At 39.3% G+C, this 27,792-nt stretch overlaps 1 protein-coding gene across 1 annotated transcript in view; it reads right to left on the bottom strand.

The window, feature by feature from the left end:
• Window positions 1–691: 691 nt before the first annotated feature.
• The window catches only part of Themis (thymocyte selection associated), a 174,431-nt gene continuing 147,330 nt past the window's right edge, over window positions 692–27,792 (bottom strand). Inside the window, exon 5 of the mRNA XM_036168522.1 lies at window positions 692–823. Within this exon, the coding sequence (XP_036024415.1) occupies window positions 692–823 (132 nt within the window). The remainder of the gene's footprint in view (window positions 824–27,792) is intronic.

Consider the following 27,792-nt stretch of genomic DNA (forward strand, 5'->3'; position numbering starts at 1 on the left):
GGCTGGTTAGAACTCAGTTATCCTAACCTCTTTAAATCCATTAAAACTTTCTTATTCATCTAGTATAAATATAAAAATATTATGATTAGGGCCAGGGCCGAGTCAGAAAAGTGTCTTCTGTGAGGCAAGAGGACCTGAGTTTAGACTCCTGGCACCCTCATAAAGAGGCAAGAACACTGACCCGCATGAGGAACTCCAGAGCTGGAGGGGGCAGGGACAGGAAGGTCCCTGGCTAGCCTGTCAGCCTGGCTGAATTGATGAGCTCCAGGTTCAGTGAGAGACCCTGCCTCAAAAAAATAAAGTGGAGAGCTTCAAAGATTTTTCAGTGGTTGAGTACTTGAGTGTTGCTCTCACAGAGGACTCAGGTTCTCTAAGTACACACAGGGTAATTATTATCCTTTGCATTTCCAATCTCTCAAGATCTGACTTCTTCTTCTAGCCTTCCAGGGTACTGCATGCATGTGGTACACAGATATAGATGCAGGCAAAACACTCGTTTGCAAGACATGTCTCAAAAAAGAAAAGGTGAAGAGCCCTAAGGAAGATTCCCAGCACTGACCTCTGACTTCCACACATATGTTCTGTGTTCCCAATAATATGGAAGCAAGAAATTGTGCAGTGAACCCTTGTCAGAGAGGTAGTTGAAGCACCAGTGTGTGGTTGAACTGACCTGCAGTCACATCGGTGCTTGCTACTGCAGTGGTTCATGCTTGTTCTTCTGTCTCTCCACATCAGCTAAGTCATTCCGAAAACCAACCGGTATTCTTGAATGCGGGCCACCTTGATCTGGGTGAGGTTTCTTGGCTCTGTCTGCATGGTGACTCTGAAATGGCAAAGACAAGTAAATTATCAGTCCCAAATAATGGCCTTCTAGAGATACGTCAAGGGTAAACATTTCTCATATGGCAAGTCCTTTCTGTATGTCTGAAAGAGAACATTCTATATGCCAAATCAGGCTATAATCATATGTTTCTCAATATATTTTAGTAAAAATCTAAGTGTGGGAGTTCTGAGGTAGCCAAGTGACTAGAATAAAAAGATTATTTAGCTTGGGGTTTTGTGGGAATTCCATCAGTAGGAGTGGGGGTGTCTCTGACTTTTTTGCCTGCCCTTAGGATCCATTTCCTCCTCCTGGGTTGCCTCAACTAGCCTTGATATGAGGGTATTTGCCTATTTTTACTAATCTTGTTTTGCCGTGTTTGGTGGATATTGCTGGGGCTGCTGTTTTCTGAACGAAATGGAAGAGGAGTGGATATGGGGGAGAAGGAAGGAAGGAGGGTGTGGGAGGGGAGAGGAGAGGAGGCTGCAATCAGGATAAATTGTAGGAGAGAAGAATAAATAAAAGGGAAAAAGTTGCTCTAGATAATAAAATAATCTTCAGAAACTTGTCCTTATGAAGTTTATAAAATACTTTACATTTAGAACATTCTTACCTAGTTGTTATCTTATAGCCTGGCAATGCAGTACTCTGTCATATATTACATAATAAGTACAGATCAATCCTGCATTAGCTTTACTCTTTTTTAAAATATATTTTTATTTTAAAATTTTATGTGTACGAGTGTTTTGCCTGTATGTATGTGTGTATCACCTTCATGCCTGGTGCCATTGAAAGAAAAGCCAGAGGGTGGCATTGGATCCCCTGGAACTAGAGTTACAAACAGTTGTGAGATTTTATGTAGGTTCTGGATTGCAAACCCAGGTTCTCTTGAAGAGTAACAAGTGCTCTTAACAACTAAGCCATTTTTCCAGCCCCAATTATCTCTATGCTTTATTTAGAAAAAAATTGTAATATCTGCTCTAAATTTATACTCATTTCAATCAGAAGTTTAGAAATTTGACAAAGTCCTCTGGCCAATTTGAGAATAATAATTCATCATGATGAGTTCATCATGATGAATTATTAAGGCACACATCAATGATCTCCTGTAACTCACATAGGACATGTCATAATGTTTGACATTATACTAACACATTGCATAGTTCAAAAGATAGTTCAGTTATAATCCCACACTCAAGACCTAAGGGGGAAATTAAACTCTAGCCCTTTGTTTTATAATCAAATCTAGACTAGAAACTTATTAGTTTGAATGTGATTAAAAAGCATTTATAGCTAAATAATTTGTAGTTAAAATTACTCAGCCAATTTTGGCCATTTACATTAGCAAACTTGGCATTGAGGATAAGACCATGAACTTGTCTCTAAAGTTTCTCATATAGATTATGTATAGAATTTAACACATTAAATCCTGGTTTTACAGAACAAAAGGCTTATACATCTTGGGAAATATATATAAAGAAATGAGAGTTCAGTATGATGACCTGATTTATCTAGGTTAGCAAAACAAATGGTATGGCTATAACTCCTAACCACCAGTACAGTACTCTGCTGTGGATATCACTCTGTGTAAATAAAGTTCTGATTAGCCAGTGGCCAGGCAGGAAGTATAGGCAGGACAAGAGAGAAGAGAATTCTGGGAAGTGGAAGGCTTGGGGGGAGACACTGCCAGCCACCACTATAAAAAGCAACATTTAAAGACACTGGTAAGCCACAAGCCATGTGGCAAAGTATAGACTAACAGAAATGGGTTAATTTAAGATAGAAGAAGCAGATAGCAAGAAGCCTGCCACGGCCATACAGTTTCTAAACAATGTAAGTTTCTGTGTGCTTTCTTGGTTGGGTCTGAGCGACTGTGGGACTGGCGGGTAAGAGAGATTTGTCCTGACTGGGCCAGGCAGGAAAACTCAAACTACAGTACTCTTCATGTCATTCTGTAACTCATTTGTTCTGACTGTCTGTACAGAATAATGATTACACTAAAGGCTACTAATCTGTTGCATCCTTTTTATCAATGTCCATTGCATGTAATTTTTCAATACCCTGTTGCTTTAACTTTGACTTGCCCACGTGGCTTCTTTTTTGAATCAACAGGATATTGACACAGCTGGAGGCCAAACAATCCACACTATTGTTTATTTGCTCAGGCCTGCATTTCCATGAAGTGATGTAAATATGTGCAGGATAGTATGAGGGAAGCTGACCATGAGCTGTAGTTTAGTTAGGGTACCAAACTGCCTAAGCCGAGATAGGAGTCCATGATACTTCGCCTACACCAGTTTAGACCAACAGAAACCACCTCAAGTTGGCTCAACCTTATAGCTTCATGAACCCATTAAATGTGATTTGAATTCAATGCCATGATTTTTTTTTTCAGGTAGTCGTGTAATACTGTGTGGTGATGACTGTTTCATTCAACAAATATCTATCCCTGATACTGCTGTGTAACCATGTCAATATATGGCAGCCTCGAACTGAAATACAATGTCTCAGATGGTTTATGAAGAGGATTAAGATAATGTGATAAGTCATTTATATGTAATTCTCAAATCCCCTTCCCAAAAATCAAAGGATGGCAACTTAGTAATACTACCAGAGAAAACTCAAAGGATTGTTTTGAATACTGATAGTAAATGGAACTATTTACAATCACATTGTTGACATTTGATTCACGCACAAGCCACAAAATGTATGTCAGTGACGTGTTATGAAATTTTCAATCTGTTGTCAAGCCGGTATCAATACATAGTTTTTGAAATAATGAAGATTCATCATCTACATACCCTCTTGAGTTTTAATTACATGCTTTTGCAAAATATATGGATGCCAAGATAGATGCTAAATCATAGTTTCTCACTACTGAGAAATAAACTAAATTAATGGAAAAGGGTAGCTTAATGGCTTTTTGAAAAATTCAACTGATAACATTAAAACACCGAGGGATCCCTGAGATGACAGTGATCTGATTTGCTGCCAAGCCTGATGAGCTGACCTGAGTTTGGTCCCTGGGACCTATAAGCTCATATTTGACTACATCTGACTCACCCACACACCTGTAAGTTGTCCTCTGACCTCCATATGTACACTGTGGCATGATCCATTCCCTCTCCCTGTCTCACATCCACACAAAACAAATAAACAAATGTCTCCAATGCTTTAAATAAATGAATAAATTAAAAACATTTGTGAAAATCTGCAGTTTGTGGAAATTATGAATACTATACTATACTGCAAATTCTAAAGAAGAAACTTCAGACATTCTTATTTTTATTTCAAATTTTATTTTATTTTTTTTTGTATACGGATATTTGTGTTTTAATTTTACATATCAGCCATGGGTTCCTGCCCCTGCCCACGCCTTCCCCCCAGACCCCCCTCCCAATTCCCATCTCCTCCAGGGCAAAGACTCCCCTGGGAGTCTTTCAACCTGGTAGATTCAGTACAGGCAAGTCCTGACCCTGCTGTGGGATGTTCTGTATGTCAAATGTATTGCTCTGATTGGGTAAAATAAATAAAGTGCTGATTGGCCAGTAGCCAGACAGGACGGATAGGGTAGGCTGGACAAGGAGGAGGAGAATTCTGGGAAGTAAAGGCTGGGGGAGAGACACTACCAGTGGCCGCCATGACAAGAAAGATGTAAGGTACTGGTAAGCCACAGGCTTACCAGCTTATAGACTAACAGAAATGGGTTAATTTAAGATGTAAGAACTAGATAGCATGAAGCCTGCCACAGCCATACAGTTTATAAGTAATATAAGCATCTGAGTGATTATTTTATAAATGGGTTGTGAGACTGCAGGGGCTTGGTGACACCTGTAGAGAAGCTCTCCAGCTACAAGACCCCTCCTCCCAGGCTGAGCAAAGTGTCCCTGTGTAAGCCCCAGGTTCCAAACAGCCAGCTCATGCACTAAGGACAGGTCCCAGTCCCACTGCCTAGGTGTCTCCCAAACAGTCCAAGCTATTAAATTGTCTCACTTATCCAGAAGGCCTGATCCAGTTGGAGGCTCTACAGCTTTTGGTTCATAATTCATGTGTTTCCATTAGTTTGGCTATTTGTCCCTGTGCTTTTTCCAATCTTGGTCTCAACAATTCTCACTCATACAATCCCTTCTCTTTCTTGCCAATTGGACTTCTTACTTTGAGAACTTTGTCATGAAGTCACAGTGGGAGAAAATAGTCACCAATCATAATGGATCAATGTTGACAAAGCCCTGCATTTCTTGGTGCCAACATTCATAGAAATAGATATTTTGGAAACACATTAGCATTTCATAATTAAAACTCTCTTCTACTGGAAGAACTTCCTAAGCAGGGCATCCCTGGTTGAGCCCTGCGGGATTTTCACTCTTAGCCAGGTCCTGTCCTCAGCACCTAATCTCAAAGGAGCAGCATGTCCCTAAAGTCACTGACCTGAACACATCCTCTCATCCCTTTAACTGAGTTTCGGTGCCATGAGTCTGGATTCCCATATGTATGAATTACCAATGTGCTGCCACAATAAAATTCCCACGGTGTCATTTCTTCATCACCCACTTGCCTTCCATTAAACTCCAACTCTCTCATCTCTCTTTCCCTTCTCACAGCTCTCAAATTCTTCTACTCTGAATTTCCCTTTTGCTCTATGGATGGCAAACTTCACTACATATTAAACTTCCTTTTAGAACACTGCTTCTACCTTTATACACTAACTAGAAGTTGCACTGGAGACCCATTTACTCTGTAAATGATGCGAACTGCATTCCAGTTATCCTTGGCTTGATTGTCCACTTGCCCTGAGTTCTAGGCACTGCATCCTTACTTCTTGCTGTTTGTTTTTATGCTCACCATATAGCTATATACTATGTCTCTTCTTGTTGCTATCATTTATCTGCTAATTTGTCATTACCATGAATTCTGGATTGATGCTGTCCCATCCAATCTTAGTGTGGACATAATTCTGGGTGACATTCACATCTAGAAGAACACCTCATTCAACATCTCAACTGTATCCCCTCATTACACTCAAACTTTTTTCTACAAAGACAGCCATTCATTTTATCCATCAAATATGTATTTCAAATCTTGTGCTTTTAAACACACTAATTATTATAATTATTGAAGATACATAATTGTATAGTATCCTATATGTCTCTGATTCAAACTGTACTGGTCTACTACCTATAGAATTTATAAGTGAAAATTATGATCATATTAGATAAACTGAGAATCAAGAACTGAGTGTGAACACAGAACCTTGGGCATGAGAAAATTGCCTGATAGCTGACATGAACAGGGGTCACTGTTTGGTACTACTTGGGCATTGAACCTTCAAACTGAAGGTGGGGGTCCAGAGGAGACTGATACAAGGAAAATGTATACAAAAATGGATGAACTGAAACAGATTTGGAATGCATAGCATTTGGAATTGACAGATAGGTCATGCATCAGGCCTTTGTTACTACTCTATAGTTATATAATCAAAAATAAATAATTTGTTCTGTGGGATTTCCAACAAACCAGCCATAAGAATCCTGACCAATGATATTAAAGGACCATTACATCACTTCTGATGCTATTCTTCTTATATTTTAGAGACTTATTTTTAGTTTTAATTGTGTGTATGTAGGCAGGTTGTAGGTCCATGCCATCTCCTCAGGGGCCAGAAGGGAGTACACTGCATTAGACACTTTACTTTGTCAATGAGCAATCCTCTCCAACCTGATCTGTTTTTAAAGAAATCAGCTTCTCAGTTTTCATAAACAACTGCTCTGTCTCAATATCTAAACCATTTCTTTTCAGGAAGTAAATTTAAGTGGTAAGTCAGAGGAAATGTCCAGGGATATTCAGAGGTTTCTCAGCCTTTGTGCTCTGATAGAGTATAACCACCTTCCTGAGAATTCCTAGGACTCAGCACAGTGACATTAACTAATTCTAAGACTGGACATTACAATGCTCCAAAACCAACCACAAGAGAGCGAGCTTGCAGTTCATGTCCTGACTGCCATGGAATTTTCGAGAAGTAAATGCAGGCCTTGGTGCAAACTTTCTTTATTCTCTGTATGTGAGGACTTCTTTTTGTTTGACTTATGTTTGAGTAGCAATAAATAATTTAATGATCAGGGATATTATTAATTTAAACAAACTAGTAAGAATGTGGAAGTCCTGAAAATAATTTTTCATCTTTGTCCTGTGCCTTTATTTGTGCATTCTCTTTGGTCATGTGGCCTCAGCACAATAAATAATTTAGATCACCAAATGGATTAAAAAAGCAAGAAATTTCTCATTATGCATTATAAGACTCTAATTTAATGTGATTTTTCTAGGGGAAGTACTTAAGCAAGAAAGAACACAAACTGTAGAAACGAATCTAAATCTGACCATTCCTACTGTCCTTGCTTCCAGACAATATTCTAAGGTTTCACACAGTTATCCACATAGAGTCACAGGACCCCTTTTCTGCCAAGAACATATCCTTTCTCATACCCATGGAGGAGGGGTACTTTTGCTTCTTCTGATTTTGAAAACAACCTTTCAGCTCTTCACTGCCTTATATTGTTACGGAAAGTCTGTTCAGGTCCACACATGATAGGCCCTGTTGCATCAACATACCAGAAGCTGATTTCCACCTTTCCCTATTGCCTCAATTTACAGCTTCCCCAGGCAGGACTCTCTGTGCTACCATCAGTTACCCCCTCATGTCCAGGGCTCCTCACTCAGACCATACCAGTGGGCTCTGATGCACAGCTGGTTAGGAACTCCATCATCAGCCGTGGCTGCATCGATCTTGACACTGAGCTCTTCTTGGGCCCAGTTTGCAGGACAGATAGTACGGATTGTCCTTTGTCAGGCATGAATAAGGCTTCTATTTATCCACTCCTTTCTCTTGGATCAAAGAATCAACAGTCAATCATTAGAAAATGAAGATATAGGGACCTACTTACTGGTATTGCCCTGATAAGAGATAACACCCCAAATTCCAGCCCGCCAAAGACCACCTCTTCTTCTCACACTGACTGCCACTATATCCAAGCAAAGCCATGATTAGAAAAATTTATCATGGATCATATATTAAACATCTTACTACACTCTCTTGGATAAAGCCTTTCAACTTGCTATTAGACTGTTTTAAATCCTTACTTTCAGAGATATATTTCAAGAGTAATAGATCTGACCACCTCAATTCATTCCTCCTTGCTTCTCTAAAGTTCTGTGAAATTAGCTGGGGATGATATAAATATTAGAAGCACTGCTTAACCAAAATATTTTTTGCTGTAAAAGGAGAATAGAACAGATAGCTAATTTATACAATTTTTATTCTGAGGAGATGAGCTAGAAGTCCTGCAGTTTTCAAAGATGTTTGTCCTGTCATGCCACATATTAGAAAAGCTTGCAAAAGAATGTGCTGTTTTCTGGCTAACTTGTTAAGCACCTATCCTGCAGATGCCAAGGTCGCCTTACTTAAGATGTTGATATCATGAACACAGCAATAGCTCTTGGTGCACAGGCAAATCTTTTTCTTTCTTCCTTGTTTTGCTATCCTGCAAATCTTACAGTAATTACTTTGCATGGTTATGGTCCACAAGTTTCATAGTTTCTGTGTTAATGGAAAAAAATCATAACTCTCAGGTTCTGGGAGGGTAATTGGTGGCTAAAGTGTAGGCAAATCATTTTATTTAGAAATCAAGAAACAGAAACTACAATGGTTATAAAAATGATGTGACACCGTCTTGGTGAAATTAGTTTTGAATTAGGGCATGTATGATGAGTGTTTAAATAGGGTCCAGAGGAGCCATCCTCGCTGCAGATGTCAGATGGGACCTGCAGTGTGCCATATAGGAGGTCTGTAATCAGTGAAATTATTTTTAATTTGTTCTTTAAAATTTTCATTTTAAATCAGTTCCATTTTCTGAGAACTAAAACACATGCTTTCATAGGAACCTTTAAAAAGTAGAGAACATGACAACTTGATTTAAAAGAGTGTCACTTGGTTGTTTGAGCTAGGAACAGTTCTGGAGAGTATGATTCATCCCACTCAAGCATCCACATTATAGAAATGTTAAGTGGCATCCTTGTGCTAAAATGTTGCCAAAATCCAAAAGCTTGTGTGTTTGTGAATAAGTGGCCAAACCAGGGTAAAGTCTTCGCAAGCTGCTGTCTGTCACCTCACACTGACTCAGTCATGACAACATCCTAACACATGCTGCTCTTCTAACTGCTTCGTGCTCACAGTGGTTGTTATTGTCTTCATTGTTTGTGTGACAGGGTCTCACATATCCCAGTCTGGTCTTGAATTCACTATGGAGCCATAGATGACCTTGAACTCCCAATCCTCCTGACTCTATCTTGCAGGTGCTTAGCTCGTGGATGTGCACCACAATTCTTGGTTCCTGTAGTCCTGTGGACCAGCCTGGAGCTTCCTAGGGGCTAGGCAAGAACTCTACCAACTGAGTAACATCCCCACCCCACAAACAGACTCTTGATAATATCTATACATGTTTTAAGGTGAAATTTATTTCTAATGGTCGGGAAAACACAAAAGTTGTCTATAGTGACAAAATAACATGTGATGTTCCATACATGTTATGTACTGTGAGTTGTTTAAAGGGTTGCCAGGCACCTGTAGGAAACACCTTCTCCAAATCATAGCTGAATCCCAGGCATAACCTTTCTTCTCCAGGCCACCCCTGCACTATGTCCCTTACATCCTCCTCAGCTCTTGACAGTCCCTTCCTGTCTTTCTCCCAATAAAATCTGAAAGGATCCTGCATTGGTATCTCTGTTCGACTATTTTTCTTGCTCATTTTTAACCTCTTGTATCTATGAAATGTAGTCTTCATTGCCTTCTAGACTCTTCCCATCCTTAAAATCTCAACTCTGTCACTCTCCTCTGCTCACACACGCCTGTTAATACTGTACTTGCCCCTCCACCGTCCATTCTTATGTGCCTTCTCCTGGCCTCACTTCTCCTTCCAGACTCCCTTTGAAGCCACATGCCAACAGCTGAATTGTGGTGGTTACAAGACCCTCAGTTCCCACTCATCCATTTTTTGCCAGCCCCTAAATTTTTCTCTCACCAACCCCCAATGTTCTGCAATTTACTGCTTGTCTCTGATGTAAATTCATGTTCCCCTTGACAACTCAGTTATCTCAGGATCTGTTTTATGTCAGGCCCTTTCCTCTTATCAGACATGTGATCTCTGCAGCCCAGAAATCCTCAGACTTATGAAGCTCTCTGACTACTTAATCAACTGTGACGGGGCTAGCTGAAATCAATTCCACCTTATTGACCATCTCTTATCTTCTCTGCTGTTGTGTAGATCTGTCTTCTGGCCAGTTGTAACCTCCTGAACTGTCAGCATCTCTGATACCAAAAGGAGTTCTGCTCAAATATGAGCCTGGTATCTCTCTGTCATGGGGTGGGGGGATTCTCAAGGCTGGTCCCTTCCTCAAGATTTATAATTGTTCATGGTGACTAGGAGAGATAGAGTTCCTGAGACCTCTACCCTCGCCAACAATATACAGACAGTTAACTCTTGCTGGAGAGATAGATCTTTTTCATTCAGTCCTGCAGCAGCCCATAAATCATCCTTGTTCTTGCAAACAATCCCTAGCTCACCTTCATGTAAGTAACCCTAGGTAGAATCGTAACTTCACCCAGCTAACATGAGGAGAACTGCTTTCTATTTCTACTTTTGGTGCTTTGTCTGGGGTGAGAGGACATTTTGTTGATTTCTCAGAGAAAGGATACCCAACTACTGGCTTACAAAGCGCTCTGTTTCCTTTTTTTAGTGAGTGCCTCCTCCCAGCAATGTGGCCCCTTTCCCTTCCTCCCTCACCCTGACCTCCCCAATCAATGACTCTTCTTACAGGTTTTGTATCCACTGACTCTCTTTCTCTAACACTCTGCGAGCCTGGTCCTGCCGTTAGTAACACCATCCTACTCTTGCTGCTTCCGCCCTGTCTTCCCACTCTTCTACTAGTCGGCTATGGCAACAGCTACACCATCACCAGTAGCTTTCTACATCACACAGGCTTTTTGAAGACCTCGTGGTTCCTCCTTTGCCTTCAGTGGGACATGGCCCTGCTAAGCATCTCATCAATTATGAAAATCCTTTGCCCTCAGCCTGCCATCACATAGTTTCTTCTGTTTTCTGGACCCTTGTGCACTAACCTCTTCTGTGTGTATTTTGTTGTTCTTCTGTTTTTCTTTTCTAATAACTTCTAAATCAATTACCTGTGTAGCACTGAGTCTATATTCTCTGTTTTGTTGTTTTGTTTTTGTTTGTTTGCTTGCTTGCTTGTTTGTTTTTGAGACAGGGTTTCTCCCTGTAACAATCCTTGCTGTCCTGGAACTCCCTTGTAGACCAGGTTGGTCTTGAACTCACAGAGATCCACCTGCTTCTGCCTCTGTCTCTCAAGTGTTGGGATAGAAGCCATGAGCTGCCACGCCTGGCAGTCATATTCTATATTCTCTGCAAGGAAAGTTTTGAATACAAAGCACCCATATTTGTATATTAAGTTGTATTTGCATTCTCCAGAAACAAATATGTAGTATATGTGTTTGCTCTACTGATAGCCCACATGCATTTTTTAAAAACTCAGTTGAAACTTTGAAAGACAAACGTTCAAATAAAGGCATTCCAAGTAAAAGGTTTATTTTACTTAGTGATATGTTTAGGATATAATAGATTGTCATCAACTTTTAAGTCTAAATTTAGTACTTTATAGCATATAAATTCAACTATTTGCTTGTAATTCAGATGATTTGTACACTGAGAAAGAATGACTCTCCCTAGTAAGAAATGAGTCCTCACAAAAATACATGGATCTGAACAGAAAAAGTGTCTTATTGGTTGCTTCCCTGTGGACTGGGAACCTGGATTCAGTTCCTCATGCTCACACCACAAGCACCTGGCTGACCCCATCACCTCCTCAAGCCTGTTTTCACATTTTTAATGTTTGAAATAGGGCAGGTGTTAAAGATTACCCCCTGTTTTCAGCAATGAAGGAGCACAAAATCAGAACTATGCCAAGCAACCTGTCTTCAAAATGATCCCTGCAGGACAGTTCTTTTATGACAGTAATTTCTTAGTCTTTTCCATCAGTGGCTAACTTGAGTATGTACATATGTATTCCCACTACTTGCAGACACTTAGTATAGATTAGGTGAACTTGTGAAATGTGTTTGAGCACTAGTAGAATGCATCTTTAATTTTAAATAGAATGTTTGGCCATCATGACAATGAGCAAATCTTTAAAAGGTGCAGATGAATACTAGAGACAGTCCCCCTATTTAAGTCATCCTACTATATTTTATAGCTTTGTTCTGTAAATTAATAATATTCAAAACACCATGTAGAAAGAACTTTAGAAATTCCTGTCTACAATTTCTTTGCCTTAGTAACTTGTCTATAATGAAGCTGTAAATGCATTGCAAAAGTAGACTCATTTTTAGCCATCTTTTAGTACAATTTAAAAAATTCTAGACAGTGGTTGTATTTATTCAGTTCACCCAGAAAGCAATGTTTTCCCTAAAGAAGTCATCAGGGACAGAATAATGGCATAATGCATAAAAAATACTTCTTCATGTGTTTCATTATTGAAATACAATCTAGCCATACAGAAAACAGATTTGTCAGTGAATACTCTGGATTTTCATGCTGCTATGTAGATAGCCTCCTTTGATGAGTTACATTTTCATATAAATAATAATAGCTTACATTTATTTTGAGCTTACTAAGTATTAAATGTCATTCTAGGCTTGTTAAAAGTATTTGCATAGTGAGATCTTCAGCATTTTGTAAACATCTATCAAGGACATTTTTAAAAAAAACAAATGTTCTTAATTTGTCACTACAGTGCTTATTTTTAGGAATCACTAGCATGCCCAATAATATATAATATTTTTAACTTGAATTTTTAAAGCCAGAAGAGTTAATATTATTTTTCTGAATTTTAAATGTAACAAAACATTGGACTGGCAATAACAATTTTAAACAATAGAAAATTACAGTTATCTTCATATTGCTATTGCTGAGTTTCAAAATATATCATTAATTATAATAACCTATTTTTTTCCTCAAAGGATATTATCAAGTAACACAGAATAAAATATGGTGAAGTTCATTGTCAGATAAAAATGTTTGAAAGCTTCATTCCATTCTTCTTTATAACTTCAAATTTTGGCTAAAATCTTGATGAACACAATAAGTTCATGTTTTTTCCTCTTGATGTAACTGATAGGAAAATACCAGAAGTATGGGGAAACTGCTAATTTTACCTTTTCTTTCTTTCATTTTAAAAAAAGCTTTATTTTGCTTATAAGTACAATTTATCAATTTATTCACTGTAGTATATAGTACTTTCAATGAATTAATAAAAGAAACACACCTCAATACAAATTCACCCATGGAACTACCACCTCAGGAAATAGAATACTAAGGCCCTGTTATTTCCCTCCTGCCTCAATGCAATTGCATCTCAATCTCTTCTCGAAAGTCAACCTTCATCCTCACATGGTTTGTTTTCATTACTGTTTAGATCTCCATGCACTTTGAATCACACAGTATGTTCTATTTTCTGGTTGGGTTTTTTCTTTATGTATACAAAACAAAGGATATTCCATGAATGAATATACCAAATATGAACTAAAGAGTGTTTGGGTTGTTTCTAACTTTTAGATATTATAAAAGATAGTCTGTAAATAGTTATAAATATTTAATACTTCTTTGCTTCTTTTTTTTATTTACTTTTTTACAGATTTCTGTTAGGTGAACATACATGCAGATTTCTGTAAAAATGCATAATGGTTAAGTTCAATTATCAACTCAGAGTATCAATAAGACACATGTTTGTATTTCTGTGAGGGATTTTTCCAGAGAAGACTGGGTGGATACCCACTGTGAATGTGGGTGGCATCGTCCCATGGCTTGGGCTCCCAGACAGAATTAAAGTAGCTGAGCACCAGCTTCTCTGCTTTCTGATGTGCCATGAAATGAGCAAACAGCCTCACACACCCATTTCTTCCCCATGATGGATTTTGTCCACTCAGACTGAAAAAAATAAAATAAAGGCCCCTCCCTTAGGGTTGCTTTCTGATAGTTATTTTTCATGTCAGTGAGCAAAGTAACAAATACAAGCATGTTTTCAATGGGTACATATACATCCAGCTTGTTAGACCCTGCAAAATATTTTCTTAGAAAAATATATTGAGGAGGGTGTGACACTCCAGTTCCTCCCTATTGAGAGTTGTAACAGTCTGTTCAGAACTCCTAGAGATTCTGAAGTTCCTCGTGGTTTTAATTTGTATTTCCCAGGTGACTGTAGAGATTAAATAGATTTATGTGGGTTGCTACAAGTACTTACTCTGAATGCCTAGAGCATTGCTTAGACTTTTTCATGCTGGGACTTTTTAATACCTGAGCAAACAACTCATGGTGGGGAATGGTTGACTTGCTCATGGTTTCTGAGGTTTCAGTCTGTTGTGGAAGGGAGGCTGTAGCAGACTGAAACAGTTCACATGGTGTCAGACAAAATGTAGCAAGAGAGAAAATTTCTATTCTCACTGGTTTTATAATTTCCCATTTTTATGCCGTACTGGACCCTAGTCAATGAAATGTCATCCCTGCTACTGAAGGGAGATCATTCTCTCCTGTTATTCTTCTCTGGAAACATCTGTGCTCACTTCCTAGACTGTTTCAATACACCGAGAGTGACAATCCAAACACCTATTTATACAGTAAGTAGTTGAGCATCTTGCCCACTTTTTCTATCAAACTGTCAGTGTTATTATTACTGGTTAATATAAATTATATATATATACAGATATTGAAATTTTTCTGAGTAATCACCATACTGATTTCCAGAGTCGCTGCACTCCCACCAGCAGTGGAGGAGTATTCCCCTTGTTCCACATCCTCCACAACATAAGCTGTGTTTTTAATCTTAAGCCATTCTGACAGGTGTAAGATGGTATCTCAGAGTCATTTTGATTTGCATTTCCCTGATGGGCTAAGGATGTTGAACACTTCTTTAAATGTCTTGCTGTCATATGAGACTCTATTAAGAATTCTGTTTAGATATACACTCCATTTTTAATTGGATTATTTGATATTTTGATGTCTAGTTTCTTGAGTTCTTTATGTATTTTGGAGATCATCCCTCTGTCAGATGCAGGTTGGTAAAGATCTTTTCCCATTCTGTAGGCTGTGGTTTTGTCTTCTTTACCATGTTCTTTGCCTCACAGATGCTTCACAGTTTCAGGAGATCCCATTTCTTAATTGTTGTTATTTGTCAAACCTAGAGCTAGGGAAATCCCCAGGAACCCACAAAGATATCCCCAGCTAAGACTCCTAGCAATGGTGGAGAGAGTGTCTGAATTGGCCTTTCTCTGTACTCAGATTGGTGACTACCCTAATTGTCATCATAGAACCTACATCCAGTGACTGATGGAAGCAGTTGCAGAGACCCACAGCCAAGCACTTGTCCAATATCCTGGAGTTCAGCTGAAGAGAGAGAGGGGAGTGACTATAAAAACAAGGGAGATCAAGATCATGATGGGAAAAACCACAGAGACAGCTGACACAAGCTAGTGGGAGCTCATGGACTCTGAAATGACAGCTGGGGAGCCTGCATGGGACCAAACTAGGCCCTCTTAATGTGGGTGACAGTTATGTGGCTTGATCTATTTGTAGGGTCCCTGGCAATGGGACCAGGAGCTATCCTGGGTACATGAACTGGCTCTTTAGAATCCATTTGTTATGGTGGGATGCCTTACTCAGCCTTGATGTGGCGAGGGTGAGGGTGGGCTTAGTCTAGTCCCCAACTTGGTATGTCAGCCTGTGCTGACTACCCAAGGGAGGCCTTACTCCCTATGAGGAGTGAATGAGGGATGGGATGGGGTGACGTGGGGGGGGGAGCAGGAGAAGGGGAGGGAAGGGGAACAGTGGTTGGCATGTAAAATGAAAAAAAAAATACCTGATCATTTTATCTGGCTTAATTTCATTTAAACTAGAAAATAGAATCTTTACTTCATTACATTCATTGAGTCAGCAATAAAATGTAATCCCCTGAAGTCAAAAGAGGATATCATTTTATGTCCTGGCTTGGGAGACCCTGGTTATCTGGAAACTGAACCAAAACCTAGTAACCAGAACTCTCCTATAACTTTGAAATAATGATCCATAGCTGCTAACTTAAAAAAAAAAAAGAAGGAAGGAAGCTATTTTACAACCACCACAGAAATGCACAAGACAAAAGACACTTTGTGAAGACGCTTGCTCAGAAGCAGGTCTTTGAATACATGCTATCTATCTCAGTATATGATACCTGACCTGGGGTATCAAGGAAGGAAGCAGACTAAGTAAGAAGTGAGGTGAAGGAATTGAGAATGCTTGGCAAACAACAAAAGGCCCTAAAAAAAAAACCCACCAGTTAATTCAAGTTTCTCCATGAGTCACTATGTGACTGCCATTCTGAATCATGTTCACTTGCAGCCACAGGAATACAAGCAACAAAATCCACACTGTGGGCTGCTCTACAGAACACATCCTCTTTCCTTCAACACACTGAGAAAAAAATAGAAGGAAATACACATCTGAAAAGACATAAAATTAGATGCTAGTAAGATGGCTTACTGTGGAAAGCCTCTCACTACCAAACTCACACACTTCGGTTTGATTCCAGGAACTCACATGATAGAGAGGACCGACTCCCACAAACTGTATTTTTACCTCCTCATGTACACAGTGACACATGTGATCCACTCCCCCCAAAATAAAGACTGAAAATGATAAGACATAAATATATGCCAGTCAATTGCAATATATGAATATTATTTAGAGCATGATGTAAACTATAAGAAACATTTTGTGAGACAGCTAGGCAAATTTATGTCTTTACCTGATTCATGATGACTTTGATAAGGAATTACTCTCAATGTTTCAAGTGTGGTATTGAATTGTTTGTTTTAAATATCTCTATCTCTTAGAGTTAGCCCTAAAAGAAGAATTCACAGATGAAACTAAATAAAATTATGTCTGATTTATTTCTTATACACTCCAGTTACAGTAAAGAATAAAGGATACAGCTGGGACAAAATTGGCTTTTGGCTGATAGTTGGTGAAGTCAGGGGAGAGTATGTGGAAGTTCATCATGCTTTTGGAGTGTTCTTGTATTTTTCCCATTTTAAGTAAAAATTCTATCTATCTATCTATCTATCTATCTATCTATCTATCTATCTATACTATTTCCTAAGACATGTGATCAAGACAATAATACACTTATGTACAATGTACAAAAACATCTACTGGATTTCAGAAAATTTTGTTTCTTAACTCTTTTTTTAAAAACATAAAAACAGGCTATAGTTCAAAAGTCTAGGGGTTTTTTTAATTTGCAATTTTCTTCTTTTTTATTTTATTTTTATTATATTTGTGTTTTAATTTTACACATCAGCCATGGGTTCCCTTGTCCTCCCCCCTCCCGCTCCCGCCACTACCTTCCCCCCAGCCTCTCCCCTCCATTCCCATGTCCTCCAGGACCAATACACCCCTGGGGATTCATTTAAACCTGGTGGATTCAGTACAGGCAGGTCCAGTCCCCTCCTTCAAGGCTGAGCAAAGTGTCCCTGTGTAAGCCCAAGGTTAAAAACAGCCAGCTCATGCACTAAGGACAGGTCCAGGTCCCACTGCCTGGATGCCTCTCAAACAGTTCAAGCTATTCAATTGTCTCACTTATCCGGAGGGCCTGCTCCAGCTGGGGGCTCCACAGCCTTTGGTTCATAATTTACGTGCTTCCATTTGTTTGGCTGTTTGTCCATGTGCTTTTACAATCTTGGTCTCAACAATTCACATTCTTACAATCCCTCCTCTTTCTCGACAATTGGATTCCTGGAACTCCACCTGGGGCCTGGCCAAGGATCTCTGTATCCACTTCAATCAGTTATTGGATGAGAGTTTCAGCATGACCATTAGGGTGTTTGGCCATCTGATCACCAGACTATGTCAGATCAGGCTTTCTCTCGACCATTGCCAGCAGTCTACAGAGGATGTATCATTGTGGATTTCTGCGGACCTCTCCAGCACTCTGCCTATTCCTGTTCTCATGTCATCATTTATCATGGTCTGTTATTCCTTGTTCTCCCTTTCTGTTCTTGATTGAGCTGGGATCTCCTGCTCCCCTAAGCTTTCTTTCCCTCACACCTTGCCCTTCATTACTCCCACTGTCATCCAGGTTGTTCATGTAGATCTCACCCATTTCTCTGTCATTGGGTGATCCCTGTGTCTTTCCTAGGGTCCTATTTTCTGGGTAGCCTCCCTGGAGTTGTGTAGCAGTCTAGTCATCTTTGTTTTACATCTAGTATCCTCCTATGAGTGAGTACATACCATGTTTGTCCTTCTGAGTCTGGGTTACCTCACTCAGGATGATTTTTTTCTAGATCCATCCATTTGCCTGCAAACCTCATGATGTCATTGTTTTTCTCTGCTGATTAGTACTCTGTTGTATATATGTACCATATTTTCTTTATCCATTCTTCAGTTGAAGGGCATCTAGGTGGTTTCCAGGTTCTGGCTATTACAAACAATGCTGATACGAACATAGCTGAGCAAATGCCCTTGTGGTATGATTGAGCCTTCCTTGGGTATATGCCCAAGAGTGCTACAGCTGGGTCTTGGATTCCCAATTTTCTAAGGAAGCGCCATATTGGTTTTCAAAGTGGCTGTGCAATTTGTATACCCTTAATCTCTTTATGTTGTCTTATTGCTCTGGCTAGAACTTCAAGTACTATATTGAATAAGTATGGGGAGAGGGGACAGCCTTGCCTTGTTCCTGATTTTAGTGGTATTGCTTTGAGTTTCTCTCCATTTAATTTGATGTTGGCTGTTGGCTTGCTGTAGATTGCCTTTATTATGTTTAGGTATGTTCCCTGTATTCCTGATCACTCCAAGACCTTTATCATGAAGGGGTGTTGGATTTTGTCAAATGCCTTTTCTGCGTCTAGTGAGATGATCATGTGGTTTTTTCCTTTGAGTTTGTTTATATGATGTATTACATTGACGGATTTTTTTTTTCCAGATCTGAGGACTGAACCCAGGGCCTTGGGCTTGCTAGGCAAGTGCTCTACCACTGAGCTAAATCCCCAACCCCAGTCCATGGTTATTTTAAACAGTAAAATATTTTCTCTGTAGAAAATAGTAAAAATGATAACATATCCCAAGAAACCTCTTTAAGCCAAATGATAGCTGAATTATACGTATAAATATTGATTAGATTCTGGGATACGGAAGAAACCTATCTTCATCTGTTCAGAGCTATATTGTACTTACGTTGTATGAGATTACTATTCATCTTCCCCTTCACTGTTTGATTTATGGTAGACATTTTTTCTATAGGCTAATCCATAATCTAAAAAGATTTTAGCCTCCTCTCCTGAAAGTTTGACCAGAATTTTCTTTCATCAGCTTGATACAGTACAAATTATTATCCTAATAGGGAAATGTTTCACTAAAGTTTACCCAGTGATTTGGTAAAACCCAAAACTTATTATAAGCCTTAGTCATCCTAGTATACCCTTCTAGGTAGCCTCCCTGGATCTGTGGGTTTCAGTCTGATTGTCCTTTGCTTTGTCCAATCATACCACAAAGATACATGCTCAACTATGTTAATAACAACATCATTTGTAATAGCCAGGATCTAGAAACAACCTAGATGCCCATCAACTGAAGTATGGGTTAAGAAAATGTGGTACATATACACAATGGAGTAGTACTCAGCAGAGAAAAACAATGACAGCATGAAATTTGCAGGAAAATGGATGGGACTAGAAAATATCATCCTGAGTGAGGTAACCTAGACTCAGAAGGACAAATGTGGTATGTACTCACACATAAGTGGATACTAGATATAAAGCAAAGGACAATCAGGCTGTTTCTTAACTCTTAAGGTGAATGTTGGTGATCAGTACAAGGATGGGGTGAAAATGCTAGATTGTCTATGTCCTTAGAGAATGTGACTCAGTATTTCTCCAGAAGGACAAAAGAAGCCACAGGATGGAAGCTTGCAAAGAAAGGGTAGAGATAAGTTTGCAAACTAGACAGCTGGACTTTGTGTTTGTTTTTTAAGTAAGGGTTTACTTTCTCTCACAGTTTGAGAAGGTATATAGTTCATTGTGGCAAGAAGGCGTGGCAGTGGGAGTGTGGGGTAGCGGTCACCATTATGTCTGTAGTTAGAAAGCAGATAAAGATAAATATTGGTGTTCAGTTCACCCCCACCCTCTTTTTAGCTTGGGACCTTAATGCCACCAAACCTAATATGAATAATTCTTTCTCGATTTAACCATTTTGGAGAAATCTTTCACAGACACAACCATAGATGTGACTCTTAGATGAATTCAAATGCCTTCCAATTGCCAAGAATATTAACCATCACAAGTTATTATTAACAAGTTCACTCCCTGTCAACTTGATATCTGAAAACATCTCTTTGAAATCATAACATGCCATCATGACCTCACAAAGGCTCATGTCTTTCTCACATCCAAAATACATTCAGTCCAACTTCATAAGTCCCTATTGTCTTTAACAGTCCCAATATTGACAAAAGTGTCTTCTGAGACTCAAGACAAAAATGTTAACTATGGGCCTCCATAAAATCAAAATATAAGTGTCACACTAAGATAGGATAAACACTCCCAATCCAAAATGGAGGAATGGAGGGATAGAAGGGAAGACTGGACCAAAGCAAGAATCATTTAAAAGATATTTCAGGACAGCATGTGTTTTAGAAAATCCCAATTCCAAGAGATGAGACTCTGCTGCAAGACCAAAGAAAAGTTGCTAGACCAAGAACTGTCCAAGCATGTCCTGGACAAAAGAAGTAAGATTGTCTATTTCAAATCAAGAAGACAGTGTTTTCATGCTAAACTAAGCAGAGGCGGGCAGTGGATAATTAGTCAAGTATGTATATCTTCTCAAAAACAATTAGCATGTTCGGCATTAGGAAGATATAAGCCCAGGAGACAGTGGCTGGAACAAAATGCTCAGCTGGCCTTCTTAATGACTTTGTTACACAGGGTTGCATGTGTGCCAAGGTCATTGAAAGGCAAAATAACATAACCAAGGTGGCTATAGTTCTACCAAGTTAGACCCGTACAACATGCTATAGAATTTGTTCAAAAGTGTGTGTATCTTGAGAGAAAATGTCAGTCAGTATTATTTGTAGTAACTTTGTCTTCTTTTTGTTTAAACTTCAAATTGCATCTGAAGGGAGCAGAGCCTCTCAGTGAAAAAGAAATCTGTGGCCAGCAGGTGATACAAATACATGGTGTGTGTTTTTCTTCAAAACTGACTGTTCATTAGATGAAATCCTTCAAATACAGATAGCACAAGAATTCTTCTATATTCTCAACATACTGAGACCATCCCATTTTATTAGTCTCAAATGTCATGTTTCTAAACGAATTTTCTGCCTTCCTTTTACTCGCTTATTCTAAACAACCAGGTCTGTTCTTCTCCAGCTGTGTGGAATGGATTTAGGGCTGCAAAGCCTTTGAATAAAGGAGAGACAGTGTTTTCAGAATTCATATCTGCAGATCATGAGAAGCTTTGGGAAGAACAATCCAGCCCTGTGGACCCTGTGGTCAAGGGTCTCCCGACTGGAATGACAGAAAACAGATCATTTGCCATGGTGACTGAGAGCCTCTGGATGCCCTGAATTACAATTGCCAGGGCCTCCAAATCACAGGTGTCAGTAGGTGAGAACACTCTTCACCGGCACACCCTGCATTGTTTGCTTTGGGTTTTGGAATACTAGTGTTAGTTTATTTAACAGTTCTCCCAAGGAATGCTGGAGAAGTCAGCTAGTGTGAGTGCCTGCTGAAGACCTTCAGCTACTAAACTTAAAAGATGCCATTAAACTACTATACTGCTCGTTAAGGAAATCAGTACTCCAGCGGAGGGGTTTGACAAACGCAGCCCCCATGTCTGAAAGGCTGAACCGATGACTTGGAACTGAGGGTTCTGATGTACAGGCCATGCAGAGGCTGTCTCAGGGCTCTCCTTATTTGCATCAGTGCAGAAACTTCCATCAGTCATCCCGAAACTCCTTCCAGGAAATGTCATCAACCAAGAAAGATGAACTCAGGAACATGAATGAAAGGATGAGGTTGACACCACCTCTAGACACACTATCATTTTTTTCTTCTGAGGGAACAAACATCGCTTTGAGACATGTTTTATTAACCAAGGGACCTTTTAACCTGCATAATAGGACACCCTTTACCTACCACATGCTTCCTCATCAAGTACCAGTTTCTGTATTCCAGAATGCTTTATAAGCTTCAAGTGTCTGAGTTTCCTTAAGTTATTGTATTTTGTGGATTCCAGCATACAAATATGTTAATTAACTATGATTTTTTTCTATTAATTTGTTTTATATCAATTCAGTTTTTTTCTTGGACAAAACTGGAAAGGTAGAGTGAAGCTGTTTTCCCCTCACATTTACAGCAGTCAGATAGATGTAGACTCCCTGGAAAGACTTTCGGGGTACAGTAACATAGATGAGAGTGTACACAGTAGGCAGGGCCACCATCCATAAAAACATTTCGGAGTTCTTAATAAAGGGAATAATGAGGGAAGAGTGTTTGGATCCACGGCTTTTTACACCTCTATATGAGATTCCATTTAGTTACAAGCAAGCATGCTATTTCTCTACTGGTGTGTGTCATGTATTTAAAATTAATTTTATTATATATAATTTGCATACTAAATTGAAAGATAAACTGCTCAAGGAACCAGGTGATTGTAAAACATGCATGTACTCTATTTGAAACTGCAAAATATGTTTCTACCCACTCCTGCATTCACTCTGAAGATAAGGACATTGAATAAGGCTGAGGACAAAATTAACACTTGAGTTATTGATATGGGTTAAGAAGACCAAGATCTAACCCAGGACTGTATAGAACTTTAAATGCATTCAAAGTGCACGATCTATAGTTCTCATCAGCCCAGCAGATAGAGATCAAAGAGTCAAAAGCTGATAAGTAAAAAAACAAATATAAAAGGACTAAACAGCATTCCCAAGTACAACACAAATGAGCACATAGGTTGAAAACCTATCATTTGCAGACCTGTGCCCATGTTATTTTTATTTTTTGCCATTTTATGACTTCTATATCCTTTATCTCCTAAGGTGATGTGAGTTGACTTGAGTTCCCCTTTGCTATTTTTTTTATTTTTGGTAACAAGAGTGCTTATCTTAGTTTTTGAAATCTAGGAAATGATGGCTAAGGAAAAACTAAATGAACAAAAAGATAATAATAAAAGGAAAATATTTAGGTCTTCATCAGCATCCTTTTCTTATTGCTACCAGAAGAAAGGTAAGACAATAATAGAACAAAATAAGAAGTAACGTGTTCAATAATAATTATTTGTTGTTAATTAAAATATTCATTTCTAGTGCCTAACTAGAAGCTAGGCCACTACTAACTAGTGTTCATGATGCTGGAAGGTACTTTTCATGTTACTAGAGGAGAAAGGTTATCACAAATTTCACCAAGCTACAAATCCCGTGATATACAAGACACACTGGTGTAGTAGTGGCACAAATATTTTTTTCATTTTTCTTTATTAAGAAATTTTCTACTCACTCCACACGCTATCTACAGACCCCCCCTCCCTCCTCCCAACCCTCAGCCCTCTTTCCCAAGCCACCCCACATCCCCCAAATCGAGGTCTCCCATGGGGAGTCAGCAGAGCCCAGCACACTGAGCCTAGGCAGGTCCAAGCCCCTTCCCACTTCCCCAAGGCTGTGCAAGGTGTCACACCACAGGCACCGGGTTCCAGAGGCCTGCCCATAGACCAGGGACAGATCCTGATCCCTCTGCCTGGGTGAGTGGCACAAATATTATAGGAGTAACCAACCACTTTTTTAAAAAGTGTATTTAAGGCACACTTCATAAAAAGGAACCCATACCTGACACTGATAAAGCAGCCAAGAACCTAAAATTAGATAGGTCATGGGCCTAGAGGGAGACCTAATGTTCCTATTCTGCCAATGGAATATAGCAGTAAAATGACTCCTAATGACATATGACTATACCCATAAAACAGAGCATCACATCATTAACCCTTATTAGAGAAGACTTTTTTTTTTTCAATTGACAGTAATTAACAAAGAGATTCCGAGGTGGACAATCTGCAGAGAGTAAGAGACTTAGGAGCATTCAGCCATACATGGGATGTCATCATCAAATCCTTCCCCTCAAGGTTTATTGATCTGTGCACAAAAGCAGGCATGAGGATTGCTGAAAGGCAGAGATGGATGAGTCCAAGGAAACAGTATCTTCCAGACACAGGACCCAGGACTTACACGTATATGAATTCACAGAGATGACAGAGGACATAGGACTTGCATAGGTTCAAACCAGACAAAATCCCAGCATGGGGAAGCGAAAACGGATATGACGTCCCATCCCCAAGAAGCTATTTGCTGTGGATACCCACTGGAGAAGAGAAAATCAGTGTTCTTCCAGGAGGTGTCACTGGGTATAACAGCTACACTCCAGAGCAGGCCCCATCCCCAGTTGGCCAACAAAGTGAACTCCATGCTTGTTTTTGTTGCTGTTGCTTGTGTGCTTTTTGTTTCGTTTTTTAGGTTTTTGTCTTTTGATTGTTGTTCCTTTGTTTTCTGGTTTTTTTGTTTGTTTGTTTGTTTGTTTTGCCTGTTTGGGGAGGGTTACTTTTATTTTGCTTTAAGAGAGAAAGAATGTGAATTTGGGTGGGTAAGGAGGTGAGGAGGATCTGGGAGGAGTTGGGAGAGAGGAAAGAATATGGTCAAAATATATGAAAAAAATTAGTAATTTTTTTAATAGGAAAATAATAGAGTTGGAAAACAAGTAACGATGTTTCCGGATGTGACCTCAGGAAGGAAGTAATCCCGCATTTCTTGACTGCAGACCTACAGATAAGTTTATCATGTAACATCTTTACTACACCTTCTCATGCATTTTCTACTGTGGGTAAACAGGCTTCTATGTACACTTCCTGATACAAAATTCCTGGATGGCCTTCAGTAATTATATTCATTCCATACTCCAAGTCAAATGAAGTAGAGAAAGAATAATGAATTAGCACAGATGGTTTTGGCGTGAAGACATCCTCATTGTGAGAGGTCACTACAAAGATGAGAAAATCACTTATTCATGCCTTTAAAAATTGTTGAAGTTAAGAAATAATTAACTACGTTTCCTGGTGTGACTTCTTGAAAGAACTAAGTTTGACATGCTTCTTGGCTGCAAACCTAGGGACAAGTTGGTTATACGCTTCCTTTTCTACACCTACATCATACATATCCACTATGGGTAAACAGGCCTCTGGGGCCACCGTTTTAAGCAAAGACTCCTAGATAATTGACAGTGATTCTCATTCTTCCGGAATTCAAGCTGAAAGAAGTGGTGGGAGGTCCATCAACTACCACAAACCATTTCTGAGATATTATCATCCATATCTATAAGTGGTTACTGCGAAAAGATATGATTAGAGTCTTTGAATATGGATTAAAGTAACAATATTTTCTGATGTTGCTTCATGAATAAAATAAATTCTATGCATTGCTTTGCCTCAAAAGAATAAATAAAATAATATATTTCTCATTTGACCTCTGTGGTATTCAAGTTTAAATTTTACACTGGCCTTAAAAATTAGGTTATTGCCACGAGGTTCTGGATACTAGGAAGAAGGAGCAGGGCCATGTATGAGAAGGGATGGTGAGTGTGATCATGCACAATGACTGCATGTGTGTGGATGTCACAGAAAAAAGTTTGTTTTCATAATTAGCCAAATAACACAGGTCAATAATTACACAGACATTCAAGTTAGGCTGTACACGACCAACCAGGAGGCTGACTTGGATAGTAACTTCGTATGACCACCAGATGGCAGTCTTCCCCACCATGTCTAGCTATTTGCAGCTGACTAGGCAGTAACATTATATCAGTGCATTAGATTTGAATGTGGGAAATCTGCCAAGTCTCTTTGGCTCTGGGATTAAATGTCTTTGATTTGAAAAGTGACTTCTATGGGCAAAGGTGCTTATTTTTTTCAGTCATGCACACAGCTTCAGGACAAAGACTATTTACATGAACTCCAGACCACACTGGAGCCTCCCAGGAGAGCAGGGAGCACCTTCCCTTGGTTGTGAGGACTCCAGGAGGCTGGTAAATGCACCATTGAGTGCCTCGGAGTATTGTATTTCTGAAATCACAGCCAAGTAAGAAATATTCAAATGCCACCCGTATCCCAAGTACTCTTATCTCAGCTCCGAGAATATTTACTTAAAACATTTTCATTTTCTTGGCAAACAGCTATGTAAATACATTTAATTTTACCTTTTTTAAAAAGATGCATATGTCCCCGAGACATATGACTCATATGCTGGCTGTGAGGATTTTGCTCTCTAACTACATAGGCACAAATATATCACAGACTAATTCAAGAATTAGAGGCTTAACACTGTGATCACTGACATTTGCATTTGGGAATTACAAGCAATAGAGAATTCATCAACTACCTTCACTGCAAGAGAGAACTTGAACGCATTTTCTAACTTACATATTTATACCTCTAACAAATGCCTACTTCTGGCATGAATCAGTATTAGTGAAATGCTCAGTATAGGAACTCATGTAATCTTAAGATGCTGTCTGTATTTTATACAGGGAATAGATGGGGGAACATCTTGGGGAGACGCACTGAACACATCAAGGGATTGGGCTTCCAGGAACATGACATCCTGCAGGGGGGAGATAGTGGTGTGTGTATGGGGGGGGGTGATTTCTTTTCCCCTTGGCTTTATCCTATTCACACTAGCCAGCAGAGAAAAGAGTGAAGCTAAGGCCGAGCCCTGTCTGGCATTGTTCCCTTTCTACCTGTCACCCCTATGGAAAACAATGCAGTATTCTCTACATCTGGAGGATGCAAACTATTTTTAATACACCTAATATAAAGCAAGAGTAGGAATTCAGTATAAATTTAAGTCACAAAAATACTCATTACCCAGAACTAAATTCATAGTCATCCACAGAGAACTGGACTGTAATCCAATTTCCAAATAATGTAGCATATGCGGATATAATCATGCATAGAAAAAGAACGATTTTATATGGGTGGGGAATTAGGGACCAAATCATTCAGGTAAACAATGTAACACAGAGAGGCCAGATAATAGCATGTTCCACCTTACTTCAGTAGCAAGGAGTCATGTTTTTCCACATGAAATTAGGGTTGTCAATTTATCTCCTTTATGTAGTACCTCTGTGACTCCTACTGCACACACAAATTCCAGACTTCTGCCGGAAACCATGAAGATTATTCCACCACCCCACCTAATGCCTCTCCTGCTATGCTCAGCTTTAAAATTCCCCAGTAAACCTCAACTTTGACTGCTTTCAAGTTCACCCTACCATGTGCCCCTGGCAATGTTTCTGCTAGTCCAACTTTTAATTTCTATGGAATCCTCAATACTTGTGTGACGAATTAATTAATCAAATAAGTAACTCATGGGAGTTTTCTGGCTAGGCTATTTTTGGCGAAATTCCAAAATGTCTGGGCAACACATGACTGTTCACATGTTCGCAGAAGTTCTGGGTATTGGTACACTGTATGTATTAGCTTTTATTAGCTACAGCTGCAAGCTATCTCACAGTCAATGGCATTAAAATTTGAAATCCCCAAGGTTGAAAATGGTGGTGGCATGGTCCTACCCCTTGCCTTTATTTATACGTTCATTTCACCCTGCTGGTCTGAGTCCTGACTTCCTCAGCTTCTATTCATGGAAACAGTGTTAGGGTCTCCTAGTTATCCCAGGACACACCTCTTCCCCTTAACTTAGTCACATTTTTCTATATACAAGAATATTTGGGGAGTATGAAGAGAGTGTAATTTGGGATCTAGGAAAAAGTGAAGGGATGAATTTTC

This window comes from Onychomys torridus, chromosome 19, assembly GCF_903995425.1.
Source record: "Onychomys torridus chromosome 19, mOncTor1.1, whole genome shotgun sequence".
Taxonomy (NCBI): Eukaryota; Metazoa; Chordata; class Mammalia; order Rodentia; family Cricetidae; genus Onychomys; species Onychomys torridus.